At 36.4% G+C, this 15,884-nt stretch overlaps 1 protein-coding gene across 2 annotated transcripts in view; it reads left to right on the forward strand.

Moving 5' to 3' along the window:
• The window catches only part of PDZRN4 (PDZ domain containing ring finger 4), a 371,623-nt gene that overhangs the window by 336,109 nt on the left and 19,630 nt on the right, over positions 1 to 15,884 (forward strand). For both annotated transcript variants that reach the window (XM_023256948.2, XM_019834828.3), the window contains one exon: positions 14,171 to 14,269. In XM_023256948.2, the coding sequence (XP_023112716.2) occupies positions 14,171 to 14,269 (99 nt within the window). The remainder of the gene's footprint in view (positions 1 to 14,170; positions 14,270 to 15,884) is intronic.

Consider the following 15,884-nt stretch of genomic DNA (forward strand, 5'->3'; position numbering starts at 1 on the left):
TGCCTTCTGAACTTGAAATATTCTTCCTGTAGGAAGAGTGTGCTATTGGCAAAATATTTTGGTTTTTTGTTTATATGAAAACATCTTTATTTTAATTTTGTTCTAAAAAAGATATTTCCCCTGGATATAGAACTCTAGATCAGCAGATGTTTGCCTCAGCACAACAAAGATACGATCCCACTGTATCTTTACTCATACATGAGACAGGTACAATTCACAATAAAGATACTGATTCCTGGATTGGCAGATTAATGGTTTTCATCAGTTCTGGAATATTCTCAGCCTTTATCTCTGTGTTTCTTACCTTCTATTTCTTATTTTTAATTTCTTTGTCTCTGTGTGCATTGTAGATAATTTTGTCAAATCTATCTACTAGCTCACTAATTTCTGAGTAATTCTCTCCTCAGAGATATCTATAACTTATTTTTTATATTGGTTATTTTATACCCACTCTTTTCTCATATTTGCAATATTTTTCTATTTTGTCATTATATTAAACCCCCTTATATATATTTGTAATGTCTTTGAGAACATGATGCCTGTTAATTTTTTTCTCCTGTAAAATCTCACTCTTAGTGCATTGTTTCTTGTGTGTTTTATGAAATTAGGCTGCAAGCTTATTTTTATTCTAACTTTATCTCTGGTCTGTTTGAGCCTGGGTTTCTCCAGCCAAAAAGTACACGTTTGTTTCTGCCAGTATTTATCATGATCATTCCCATGTTATAAAAGTTATTTGGAGTCGATATTCCATTGTTTAGATATTCTCTTATTTAAGAATTACCATATTGAGGACATTTATGATATTTTGCTATTATGAATTATACAGTAGTGAACAGATGCTGATATACGTCAGATGCTGATGTTTTTGTATGTAGTTACCAAACCAGACTACAGAATACATAATGGCATGATTGAAGTTAATTATCAAGTGGCCAAAATGATCACACTAATCTCATTGACAACAAATAGAGAAACATGCTTACTCTTCACAGGCCCAAGGAAAAAGCAGTTCATAAAGCAGTTGGGCAAATAACCATAAAATAATTTTTAATAAATAAGTATGTTAAATATAAATAAAACATTTAAAATTGACCTGATTATTTCATCTACCCAATGTCATAAAATACTATTTAGATTCTTTTAGAATGACATAAATTGGCATCTTGATTATGCAAACATATAATTATATACCTATGCATCCAGCACCAGGGAAAGTAAACCATCTAGAATAAAGACCAATACGTATGTGTGGGAATACATACATTCTTTTGAAAATTTGCCAACTCGCCAAAGTCTAAAACAGCATTCATTTGCCATTTTTAAAAAGAGATGGTAAGATAATATCAGTGCTAACTATTTGCAATCCACTGTTTATTTATGACTCCTGTGGGTACAGAGGAGTTGTGAGGAAATTTAGAAAATTTGTGTGTATATGAAATTTGTGTGTATGAAATTATGCCATTAAGTAATGTTATATGAATTTTGTGGGAACTCCTCCAGTGTTTAAGAAAGTGCATACGTCCCCAAAATGAACTTTCTCCTTTCTAAGGATGAGTGTTAAAATTCATACCTTGCTTCTTGATTTTAAAAAAAAATCAAATATCTTGAATTTTTTGGAGAAAAGGTAAAATGTTGAGTTAAGCTTTAATTTCAACATTCTATGACCTGTTGTTATATTTTGGAATAGATCTATTTTAGGGTTTAAGTTCCGTGGTTAGATGAGCTATATCAGTAGAGATAAGAGGACACATTTAATTATATAAAAGTGCTACTTTACTAAACAAGTACAAAAACACACAAAAAACTGGGGAACAATCATTGTGACATTTATGGGCTCTTGACAGGTTTAAAAGTCTTGTACCTTTTCCTGTTATGATGACCACAGGCAAATCTCCCTAGCCCCCACTATAAAATAGCTTAGAAAAGGCTTACAATAATAGCCCAGTGCCTCATTAGAAAAGCCTGTATTTCCTGCTTCAGTAACCAGCTGATGGAAATAAAGTTCATCTTGTCAACAGGTTTATTTATTTCCCATTCTTCTTCTTCTTTGCTAATCTTCCTTTTATGTTTCCTTAATAATACATACTGGAAAAGTTCCTGAATGCTTTTCAAATAAAAAGAAGTTCTGGGGAGGATTGACAAATTTCTGTTGTGTCAACATAGACACGGGCGTCTCCCAGTCTGGAATCCAGTGTATAATATCTGAAAAAGATGAATGTAGACCCTCCTCTTCTCATTCATCAGATCAGGAGATATTCAGGTCTACTAATTGGTTTTAATGCATGTTATTAGGATTTTATTGCCGGTACAATAAAGACACAATGCATTTCATGTATCATAATAGACTGGCATTAAAAAATAACTAGTAGGGCTGGCTCCAAAAGAAGGAATAGAAAAGGAAAAGTCTAGAATTGGTGCTAACAAATTAGTTCTTTGGACACTTTGGGATCGTGACCAGTAGCCAAATGTAGAACCTATGAAGTATGAAATAATGCATGAATTCAGGATCAGCTGTCACCTACAATTAGTATGTATTTACCAGAAAAAAAAAAACTATTATTGTTATACATGTGGTACTAATCTGGAGATGTGGAACTCCAAGCATCTTTTAATAATTAATCTTGTGGGTCAGATTTCTTACTGATCATCAAATGCTACAATGAAGTACCATATTTTTGTGTGTGGTCATAATAGGACAGATAGTAGTTTGGATTTTCATAATAAGAAATTTTAATTCACTATTTGATCATGTTTTCAACCGATGTTTTAAACATTTATTATAAAAATATAATAATGTGAAAAGACTACTTATCTTCATCTACTTCCAGGAACAAATTTACTCCATAATATGTTTCTATGTAAAATCTTTGTAGTTTCTGTGCAATTTTTACAATTAATCTTCCCTATCTCTGAAGAAAACAGTGGTTTGCATTATTTTTCATCAAAAAATGTCATTGCATACCAACATATTGACCCAACATGAAACATACATGGAATGTCAGCTGATACATTTAGATTAATATCTCCATGCAAGTTCAGAAAGTAGTTTTTGTTAACATGTCTCAGATGCTTTCCTTACATTAACCTTTAGCCCAAGTTTACAGTAAATCTGCCATCTCTACTAAACTCTGTGCCCTTGGGAGCAGTCTTTCAGTCCTACCAAACCAAAATATGCTCATTCATGGGTTTATCTTAGTTTATTGGTTTATGAGTTTATACTAATTTCATAACTTAGTATATGAGTTTATTCATATGGGTTTATCTTAGATTACAGCTCCGTACCTCTGCATTCTGCATTTCTCACCAGTTTGTCCGTACTCATGTGTCTTGTCTCTCAAGGGGCAGGCAGTGTCTCACCCTCTTTGCCAAACACTTAACAGGGCTTCCAGTGTTCCAAAAGGTTGACTGCTGATGGCATTGTTTCCCATTAAAATAAAGCAGTGATAACCACCATAACTTGTCATCCAAAGTTGATATTTATAACCTATTTCAGTCCTAGTTTACTAATTTCCCTGGAAGATGCTCCTGAAGATCATTTTGTGAATGTTTAGATTAGCTTTTATTCCTTTCCAATGCTTACTGTGCCACCTCAAGTAGCTATAGATCATCTGTACAGACCCTTCTATTTAGGTAAAACATATTTTGCCTTTCTCAAGTAAATGTCTGCCCCTTCAAAACAACTATTTTTACTTTAAAACAGCATCCCAAACAATGGGTGGCATCTCTTTAGCTGATCTCCTTTACTGAAAACATGGCCAGCTCAAAAGCATGACAGGAAGCACAGTCATTGAATCAGGGACCTACCAGGGCACAAAGGGTCACCCTGTCCTTTTCGACTATTTACTTTGCAGAAAGCACATTGCTAATATCAAAGAAATGCTGTTAATGCTTTCTTTTGAAAAGGTGGCTTTTCAGTAATTCAAAGGAAAGATAGCTTACAAATGCCAGGAGTGGCGATACAATAAGGACAGCCGGACAATACAAGCAGTATTATCTCGGTGATAACAGGTGTTTGAGCCTCTCAGAGAATGCACAGTACTTTTGTATGCAAGTTAGTGCACTGTTCCTTCTTTTTAAATTTACTGTACAAATGCAGGGTTGAGAGAATATTTAAACATTTTTCAACTCGAGCCCTTCCCTCCTAGAGTCCTCTATTCATCACCCTGATTCAGTGGATGGTGGTGCAGCTCACGTCAGCTGTTCAACCTGGTTCCTGCCTGCACACATCCCACCTGTATCACAGGCTTCCGTCAGCTTCTCTCATCCCCTGGGATGATTTTGGCACTCACAACACACTCTCCTCCCTCCCATACCCTCCATCTCAGGAGCTAATGACTTAAAGAGTAATAGAAGAACCAGAGAGACAAGAGTAGAAAAAAGCAACTATATGAAAGTCGGGAGGCCTGGTTTCCACTCCCACCTCTGCCACTAAATTACCCAGTGAACGTGAGAAAGTCATTTATGTCGATAAAAGGTGGAGGGCAAGTTAACCAGTGGCTAAAATCCCTTCCAAATAATTCTATGAAATAAATTATGCTTATATTACTTTCCTTAAAATTCAATCAATATTAAAAAATAAAATAGGGGGAATTTATGCTTCTGCCTCAGTTGAGTATCAGGAAAACAAGTCTTTGCTTTCTCTCAGTTGTCCTAATTTCTGTTCATGGTTTATGGATGAGAGAAAGCTCATACATTTTCATACTGACCTCCCTCCCCTGTGTCTGGCCAGAACTTCCATTACAAGACATTGTAGAATTGGTCTACCTAGCCTATGTCTCTAACATTGTCTCAGTAACCCCGTGAGCACCTTTTGCTGTAGCCACACTGAACTCATCCTCCATAGAAAGGGTACCTTATCTCTGGAACTTTCCCTGTCTTGACTCATCTCTTGATTCTTGGCTCATCTCATTTATGGTGGGAGTTGGGGGTGGGGGGGTGGGGGATATGTGTTTTACCACTGTGGTTAAGGGCCATGAGTCTGGAGACAAACTACCTGGGCATGAATATTAGCTCTGCCACTTGTATGGTATAAGGTCCTTGGATAAGTCACTTATGCTCACTAATCTGTTTCCTTACTTGTAAAGTAGAGACAGTAATATCTACTGCTTAAACTTGTAGCAGTCAACAGGGAGTAATCAACGTACAGTGATTGACAGCTTACCCAACACAGCAAATGTTAGCCATTCTTGTTACAATTTTCAGAGTTAAAAATAAAGGAAGTGTGGTTTCAGATAAGATATGAAATTTAACAAAAAAGTAGCTATCCCACATCTGATGAATGCCAAGACACATTAGTGAAGCCAGATCAGTCACTTCTCTGGAGAAACACTTCCAAAACTTTCAACATCACTTGGAGTAAAGCCAAAGTCCTTATAAGGCCTTCCAGGCCCTGTATAGTCTGGAGGCCCTTCACCTCTGTGATCTGATCTCCTACCCACCCCCCAAAGGCCTCAGCTCTCGAGTGATTACCATCTGGCTTCTTCCCCCAACCTGCCAGGCACATTCCTGGCATTTCCTTTGAATGCACCTACTGCCTGGGTTGCTTACCCCATGTGACCACATGGCTAAATTCCTCATCTACTTCCTGATTCTGTTGCAATACCTTCTCCTTGATGAAGCTCACCCTGACATCCTGTTTAAAGTTACAACCCTTCGGCTTACCACATACCACATTGAGCTATCATGAGTTCTTTTTTGCTCGTGTCTCAATGAGTCTAGACAGTGAGCTCTTAACTGACCACTAGACTAGAAAAGTGTATTGATAAAAAAAAAAAAACTTTTCAAGTAAAACAAAACAAAGCAAAAACCTGTGTTCAATTTCTGATTTAGAAAAATAGTTGCTAAGTGACCTTAGGGAAATTACTTAATGCTGGCCCTGAATTTCCTTATCTATAAAATGAAATTATAATATTTACTAAAATTAACTGGAGCTCTCATCCAAGAGACAGAAGACACAAAACAAATGCTTAAAGAAAGAAAGGAGATATAGTGGCATACCAAACTGAAAATTCCAAGAGTTTGCTCTTTCAGGCATAACTTGATTCAAGGGCTCAGATGATGCCACTAAATTTCAGTCTTTCTCCATCTTTTGGCTTTTATCTTTTCTCTACTGAATCCATCCTCAGGCTCTGTATATTGTGGTAAGATAAAGCTTTGAGATGCTCTTGATCTACATTCTTGCAGGTTTAAGTACAACAGAAAAGACAAGTGTTCCTTTTCCAATAGTTTCAACAAAAGTCTTGGGCCTGATTTTGATAGGCTTGAATTGGATCAAATACCCATCCTTAAAATAATCACTAAGGAAATAAAATACACTAATTTGCTAACATCTAGGTCGCATGCCTGCCCCTGCAGCTGGAATCAGTCCTAAAAACATATTGAAGGAGAAGGATGTAATTCTGCACAAGAAATTTAGGGTCATGTTTCCAAAGAGAGAAAAAACAAGTGCCAGGTGGGCCAGAAATTCTTATACAATGGATCACCCTCTCATATTTTTATAAAACTGAATTAAATATAATTTGTAAACACTCATGAATAATGTTGATACATAAACACAATGGTCAATACATAAAAGTTTCTAATGCTGACTATAGTTCTTGGCACATAGCAGGTGCTAAGAAAATGTCAAGTGAATGAAGTGAATCGGTAAAACCTGATCTGGTAGAGTGATTCTTAGGATGAGTAATTTACAGATAATTTTCATTTATTTTCAGTTAACTCCCTGGTTAGCTTTCTTGTTGGCAGAGATTGTAAGAGACTAAGTGACATCTATTGTTTTTACAGCTTTCCGAATGTATCCTACTGAATCTAATACTATTATACTCAGGCACAAATATAGAAAAAGCAATTTCAGCCTGCATCTCAACCCACTATAGCAGTTACCTCATCCAACGAATGCATATGGGGCTTCAGTTAAGTTTCCAGACTATGCTGGTACTGAGAATGTAAACAAAATGACATGGCACCATCATCAAGAGCTGGATTTCTTTGTTTCATATGTAAGGATTATAGGACATAACAATAAACATAGCAAAGAACTGCTTATAGAATAGAAAAAGAAACAGGCAATTTAAAAGAGTAAGCAACTTAGCTAAATACATATTTGCTAATAGAAAAGAAAAATATAAGTGATAGTACTTTTCAAGAAGTTAGTAAGCATCTGTAAAATTCTGAGAGAATTTTAGGGGCTTTACTTAAGAAAGAGGGATGAGGAGGGATAGCATCCAGAAAGTATCATTTAAGCTAAGAGCTGAAAATGAGAAAGAACTTTATATGGAACTAGAGGGAGGAGCTGTTGAGAATTCAGGCTTGGCGTTTGTGCTAGAAAGTGAATCCCAGCTCTGCCTCTGACTTCCTGTGTGACTTTGGGAACATAACTTCTCTCTTTGCCTCATTCTCTTCATCAATAAAATGAAAATAATAGTAACTGTGTTAAATATTGATAAGATACTACTTTCCTCTAAGCCCTTATCTTCTCTTGCATAAACTGATAACATTGCCCCCCAGCCTTCCTGTCTCTTATCCCCTGCAACTCACCCATGACACTACTGCCGAAGCCATTTTTCCACACTGCAAATCAGACTGTGTTACTTCTTTTACAATGATTCGTCTTTACTTTTTGCAAATTATTTAGTACGGTGTGGCCATCCTTCCATGATATGGTCCTTGTCTACCTCTCCAGTTTTATTTTTCACCATGGCCCCTCACCACCCCTGTCTTAACCCTTAGATTTACACACATTAACTAAAAGTTCTTATAACTTGGCATGTTGGCTGCTAACTATCTCTGTAACCTTTGTGTAGTCAGTGTTCTCTGCCTGGAAATTTGGTTTTGGTGAATGCCAGAGTCAATTCTATTATCTCTTCCAACACACTCTTATTAGATTCTTCCAGCAGGCCCCAACCTAGAGCTGACCACCATACCAGATATATTGGATTTCCTCTTGCTCCACACCAAGTGAATGATAGTAATGCTTTGTAGGTATGTATATGGCAATGGGAATGATCTAATGAGGAAAGAGAAACTGATAATATAAGAGAAAGGGAATAACTGAAAGAGAAATACTCATGAAAAAAAATGTTAAAGGAGTGGCTTATAGAGCATGGGTGGAGACATTGGCCTTTGACACAGTTGGGCCTCCCTTTTTCATTGTAATAGAAGGACAGCCCACAGCACAGATTGAGGTGAATTTGGATTGATACACTGAGTGGAAGGAAGAAGCAGCAGTTCCTATTTCATAGTTTCTTTTTTCTCCATGAAGCATGGGACCGGGTACTGGCTAAAAGTGAAGACAGAGAAGACACCATAGCAGATTTGCAGAGAAGGGGGGTATAAAATACCAGTCTGGGAGACTGGAAGGTTGAGGTAGTAATAATCTAGTGTCCAAAGGGCTGTGAGGCAAGGTCATCGATTGAAAGTGAGGAGGTCCTGTTGGAGATTTGAGAAGAGAGGAAGGGAAGTATAAAGTGATTGTCGGGCAGCATTGATGGTCAATTTGAGATTTGTGTTAATGAATTTACAGTGAGAGAGTCAGTGTGGTCAGCATCGATGTGCATTTCCCTGCAGGACCATACAGCTGCTCAGGTGGGAACATGGGGAAGTAATATCTGGGTTCACTCATGATTGACTTTTTGCTGGATGATATGGTAGAAGCAGAGAATGACAAGGGAGTTGTAGATTTTTCGGAAAGATTGTCATGGGTAAGTGTGGTTCTAAGGCATGCAAAAAGAGATAGGAGGCCATGAAGGAATTATTGAATGTGAAAAGTGGAAGAGTCAGTAGGTTCATGGTCTAGTGAAAGAGTAAACATGCTGAAGTGGGAATTCAAGAGTACCTGTGCTGATCAGACAGTGGAGTACCGAAAATAGATATTTTAAAAGAAAAGCAACTATGGCAATGACCTTTTATGAATAGTCTTTTCTACACATTGTGTATGGCATGTTGAACAATTTTATGAGAACCTCCTCCCCCCAAAACTAACATATAAATCAGAAAGTCCAGCCACAAATGACTGTAGGTATTTAGCAATGGCGTTAGTAAGCTAATCAATGATCATTTCCGTGTTTGTCCAAAACTCAGGAGTCAGCTGTGAATAATCCTGGACTTCAGGATTTTTATAAAGGTAAACCACATGATCCTAACACCTAAAAGCAACTGTTTTCTCTAAAGATACAACAAAAAAATAACTGACATAAACAGAGACTTTCCCTAGTTTCCTCACATGCCATTGTTCTTTGTTTTAGATGGAGCAGGACTGTGTGAGAGGCCATTGAAAAACAGTTGTTCATACAGTTAGAATGATTTTCTAGTTGCCACAGCAGAGGTAACAATACATAATTGGAGTATCACTCCTCACATACCCTGAATTTGTTCCCTGTTTCTATTCCTGGTCCAGAATTACTGATTACTGGCATCATGAATCTACCCTCTCCTGATTAACAATATAAACAAAATTAATTTTTTTGTGAAGGTATAAAATTCATTCAAAATGGGAAGTTTATCACTTCCTAAGGTGGCTCAAAACACACGATGAGAAGCAGACAACCTGGACCCAGAAAAATGTAATTTCTCTTATTTCCCAAAGGATCTAGGAAGCTCCTAAGAGGAGAAAATTGGAGTATTAAAATCTGCCTACGTTTCACAGCAATATCATTGATAAGGAAAAAGTAGTTGATGAAGGACTTGAGTTGGGGATGTTAGTGGAAAGATGTTACCATATGACCTTACTTTTACCCTACTGTCTCTATAGAAACATGATTTACTTACTAGTTGTAGCAACTTGTTTTAGATGTTTGGAGATTGGTGTGTGAGCCTGTTGTTGCCATAGTGATGTGGGTATTCCAGGATTTTGTTATTTATTTCTTGCTAAGTATTATACCTGGTTTCCACTATCAAGATAATGATATTGAAGCCATATTTTCACAGTAGACTATCTAGCTTCCATTAGCTGTGGGAGTTAAAGTTTTCATACTTCCCATTATTTCTTTGTTTTAAATAAGTGTTTTGTTGGAACAACTCAGCATGGTATTCCACTAGTTACTAATCAACATTACAAAATGTAAGACAATGATATATGATTAATACTAAGCTTGTATAGTAGTGTATCTGTTGTCGTATAAATATAAACCAGGAATATAAAATAAATTAAATAAAAAAAATAATAAATAAAATAAAATAAAAGGAAGATATGGATACAATAGACCCCTGTATCCCCTGTTTCCTGTGATTATCAGTTGACATCAATGACCATCCTGTCTGGCCCTGGTTCATCTTCAGACTTACATAGTACTGGTTGCCTCTGAAATTTTCTCTTCATGGCTTGGGCCTCAGAGCTCTTTAGGGTTTGGAAACAGTTTGCCTTAAAAGCCATTGAAGGTACTTTCAAGCCGCATTCTTCCTCCAACAACATAGTCGTATCTAGAAAGCAAAAGTATGGATTGTTTTTTTCTTTTTAAGTTCCTGGTTTCTCGTTAGACCCAAAAATAAAATATGTAAAAGTTTCACAGTACTGTAGGGCAACTGATTTATGTATAAATCCCATTCTTTCTACGATTGGAAGGATGTTTCACGGCAAGCTTTACTAACTTTAACCTTCTACTCCACCCTCAGTTTCCATGCAATTAGTTTCTCACAGGATTAGAAACTATGCTTTTATTTTTTAAAGGGACTTTATACATGTTCCCAAAACATAGCATCTTAAAGCACATTTAAGCCAGATGAATGTAGTTTTACCAGGTATATGAAGTGACTCTTCTACTCCAGTCACAAATGACTTCAGGATGGTTAGCAGCACCATCGTGCATGTCTGGCTTTGATTCGTATACACCTGTGAATTGTCTCTTTGGAGAAAATGTACAGAGGTAGCATTTCACTTTTATGTTTTTCATCAAACAGCTTGCTAGTGACAGAGGGAAAGGTATGAAAGTTGTTAGGGAAAACATTCTCTATTACCAGGAGGTTGTTTCTTCAGAAGTCAGAGGCTTGTGTGCTTTGTGAAAGGAATACTAAATTAAACCTGTACTAGAGAATTTCTTTCAGGTAATCAGGCTTTACAAAGCCACCTTTGCCTCATATGAACAAAATGCTCCACAGGTAGCTGCTTAGAAGTTATTTCATCATAGAATTAAAGTTACTTTGATTCCAAAATGTATGCTTCTGTTGTACTAATAGGAAATAGGCAGTGTCTGAAACATTCTCAACCAAAGAACTAATGGCAAGTCCACATTCGTTACTGGTGTCGGATGGTTTGTGGGATCCAGGAAATCTCACTTGAGCCTCCTTCAGAGCCTGGAATCCTACCACCACAAGTTTAGTCCTTTGAATTAAGGCTTTGTATTTCCAGCCTTTATTAGTATAAGCCAAACCCTAAGTGGGCAACATTTAAAATCATTATTAATGCAAGAATCAGACTCTTAACTATAGAGAACAAATACGTGGTTGCCCTTGGGTGGGGGGATGGGTGAAACAGGTGATGGGGATTAAGAGTATTTTATTACAATGACCACAGAGTAATGTATAGAATTGTTGGATCACTATATTGTACCCCTGAAATTAATATAACACCGTATGTTGAACATGCTGGAATTCAAATTAAAAATCTAATGAAAAATAATTATTAGTGATGATCTCTTTAAGAAATAATTTGTCAATTTTCTTTATATCCTAAGAGCTACTTGTGAGAGAATAGAAGATAACATTAGACGCCCAATTTTTCTAGGGGATCGGTAAGATGGCAAACCTGAAATTCCAATGACTGCCTGGATAGGCATATCTCTAGGAACTCCACGCAGTTAGAAAGAAGTAGGAGGGTGCTGAGTGTCTTTAAAATGGGATGTCAGAAATAATATCGAAACAGGGAGGGGGACAAAACCGAAGAGGCTCATAAATATGGAGATCAAACTGAGGGTTACGGGAGGGGCTGTGGGAGGGGGGATGGGCTAAATGGGTCAGGGGCATTAAGGAATCTACTCCTGAAATCATTGTTTCACTATATGCTAACTCATTTGGATCTTAATTTTAAAAAATAAAAAATAAAATTGAAAAAAAAAATGGGATGTCAAAATGAAAGATGGTGGAGGAAACTTTGAGACCTATTCTACACTTTTGCTTAGGTCCAATACGATGACCATATTGAAAAATTATGTTGGCCCAGGATCTTAGTCTTCTTTTCCTTGTGATTCTTGAGTAGATGCTTTGATCTGTGGCACTGAAATCTTATTGGTGGATTCTGCCTTTCTTATCTAAATAGATTGGTTCCATTTTATTGTAAAACATTTCATCATGCCTCTTCTAAGCAAACACCAAAGCCGTGGCACGGCATTGAGAATGTAGAGAAAACACTCACAAAAGCAAAGCTCCTTCTACAAATGTCTTCCCACAGCACAGGGAGTTTCTCCCCTGCTATTGGAAGGACACTGAAAGTCAATGCATTTTAGTTTTGACTACAGCTCCTCATTTGCTTTAATTTAAAGGTCCCAATCTCAGTTCTTTATGGAGTGTTTAGGTTTCCTTGTAGGTCTCTTAGGAATCATAAGCTTCTTTACTCTTTAACTGTATACTGCACTGCTGTAATTGAAGCTCTTTTGTTGTTGTAATTTCTTCCTAATGTTACAGTTTCAGTCAAGTGTTCTTTCCCTCTGGAGGCATTAATTATGCCCAGTTTTGAAAATACCCTTGCTTAGTATATACTTTTTACTTCCAGTGCCAAATCATACCATTGGTTCCTATTCTTCCCCAAGGTGAAAGGGTTTACCACCTTTTTTTCTTTACTGTTTAGCACTCACCATGCCCTTTTTCACCAGTTAGAAAGTCATTCTTCATAGTTTCCTGAAGTTCAGCAATTTATGGTACCTATCTCAGGACAGAGGATCTAAATTTTGTTTTGTTTGCTATCAGCTATGAAAGTATTGGTCAGTAGAGCTTATGAGGGTCTCCCCTGGCTAAGGATTTACCTATGGTTTATAGCATGTCATTAAAATCAAATGGTTATTTTCCAATGGCAAAGCCTTCATTGAGATATCAAATTGAAAGGGAGGATCCTTCTTCAAATGTAGCAGAGAATAGTGGAAAATATCCTCTTGTTTGAAGTTAGGTGATTTTTCTTTTATTTAGTCCTGGTAACTGTTTCAGATAAAACACAGTTAAATAGATTCTTACTATAATCAAACTTAATAACCTTCTTTTCATTCACATACACACATGCATACACACATACACACACAATCCGTCTCCCACTAAAGAGGAAAGCCTACTTAATTATTTTTTTACAAAAAGTTATATACTCTTCATCCAATTAGAAACAAGTTCCCCATGATGAGAACATCAATTTGTCTTTTAGTGCTTGGAATTAAGCGATTTATCCTAAAGTCATCTGTTTCTGAGAGTAGTACAAGTCTATTTCATTATATAAAAATGAAGTACACTGAAATTTATTATTATTTTACTGAACATAAATCAGGAAATAGATTCAATATACATTACCTAAGGACTGACATTTCAAGCCCCTTAGCCATGTGTTTCAGTAAATGTGTTTCCATGTTCATTTACTGCTACATTTTGAATCATTGCCTCTGCCCATATGACTGCTGATGTCTCTCCCTTCAGCCTGAATGAACCCATTTCATTCCAAGGGTGAGAGCATCTACAAAATAATAGAAAACCTTGGCCTGGGCTACACAAAACACTTTCTTATTATCATACTGTACAAAACTCAAAAGAAGAATTGATAAAGTCCAATGTAGTATTTTTGTATTTGGACTTTGTTTTATTAAAATATAAATAAAATCACAGTATCTCCCAATATTTTTATGAACATTTCTCTGCCTACTTTGACAGTCTCAGATATTTTATTGATTCCATCTTATTGATTTGTGCATATTTTATATTTTATTGTATAATTTTAAGGGGTTTTCAGTTTATGATTTGATACAAAAGAATTGCACTTATCTCTCCAATTGTACAATGAAAATTTGAAACATTGGCTTGAATATACATACAGAAATACACATTGAAGGTAAATTTGGGTGATCCTGGTAACATAAGTTAATTTCAAATGCTGGGCAATAATTACGAAAAGCTCCCAACATGACCCGGAGAGTATCAGTGAGTTCTCCATTCTGCTGTGGGATTTCTCTCTGAGATAAATGTCGTTCTATGTGTGTTTTTCTCTCAGGAGGTCGAGCTGTGTCGTGTTAGCAGTCAAGAGAAGCTGGGCCTGACAGTCTGTTACCGAACGGATGATGAAGAAGACACGGGCATTTATGTCAGCGAGGTAAGAAATGCCGAGGAGGGTAAGAAGGGGGAGGGAGACTCTGAGGAATGGAGTCAAATGACTGGCAATGAGAAAATCCTTGGGAGGCTTGAATGTGAAGAATTGGCCATGTTCCAGTACTTGTCACTTTCAATTAGGAAAGTAAATTATGTTGCCCAGGTAATGTAATTATTATCAGCCTGTTTAATGTGGACACTTTCACCACAGAATCCCAGTAAGGAAAAGTGCAAAAATGGGAACATTGCCTGAATTTGAATAAATTCCCTAAGGATGCAGAAATTCAAGCAAAGTTTTCAATGAGAAAACGTTTGTCCTTCCATTCCCTTTATCAGTGCTGTTAACAAGAGCACTGACTAATTGCGTGTTAAATCTAATATCACAGATGTCACATATTTTACTCTGCTGGCAGGATTGATAAACTTGAATATCCAAGGAGTGTATCTATAAGTTTGTTTTATTCAACCCCATAATCACTGTCAGAAAGTGAGATACTTAAATGTGAAACATTCTTAGTGTTAATTACCTTGGAAAAACCGTGAAGCAAAATTTATTATTATAGGTGACTTTTTAAGACTCCCAAAAGAATCATTTTGAGAGTAGTAGGGTGTAATTTATTTTAATGATATGTACACATGACTAAAAATTATATACATGCAAACACACATATAGATGCATGTGTATTGTCTTATTCCTCCATATATATGTATGCACACGCATATATATGGGTGAAACTGTCTATGTATGTATGTATATGTGTGAAAAAGAAGTTAGAGAAACTAGATACTAATTGACGTCCCATGCTGTTTCAAGTGTTCTTGGCCATGATCTTAAAATCATTACCTAACTTATTCAGCTTCAGCTTCCTCAACTAGAAACTTGGTACAATGCCTATCTCATTGCTTTTATAGAGGTGTTTAGAATATGGGAAAGATAACGTATTTAATGCACTTTGAAAACTACACAGCTCTATAAATGTAAATGTTACTCTTTATCACTTTACTGACTGGCTCCTGCAATGGAAAAATCTCTAGAGAATATTTGACTGATATACCTCTTTTAAGTGGACAGCTATGATAAGTCTTCTAATTATGGTGAGGAAGTAGAGGGAAATACCTGCAGAATTGTCCTTTGTAATATGTACCGAGGTACAGATGTCGACGTTAAGCACTAGGTTGATTATAGTTCTGCAGGTAAAGTTTTAGATTGTGAATGCCTTCTCAATAGGATACAGTTAATTAATCATGCCTAACTTCCCTCTATTGAGTCTCTTATTTACTATTTATATATGTCAGCTTTGGGGCTTAACTTTCCAGGGATCATAAAGAAGCCACAGGAATTGAACATATGTACTTGGAAGGAATATTTTCCTTATACATCTTACATGTAATTATACTGTCTTTGTTCTTAATTGATCACTTAAAATTCACTTATTAGGTGGATAAGAAAGTAATATCAAACATCTGGACAGGATGGATCAACCTCATGGCTATACTTGAAATACTTTGCTTGAAATAAAAGCTTTGATGTAATAAGTTCAAATAAATGGCTTAGAGCCATCATGTAAAATGTGATAGATGGTATTACCCCCAGTGAACTGTGTTTGGCCCATTAAAAT

Source organism: Felis catus, chromosome B4 (genome assembly GCF_018350175.1).
Source record: "Felis catus isolate Fca126 chromosome B4, F.catus_Fca126_mat1.0, whole genome shotgun sequence".
NCBI classification, from domain to species: domain Eukaryota; kingdom Metazoa; phylum Chordata; class Mammalia; order Carnivora; family Felidae; genus Felis; species Felis catus.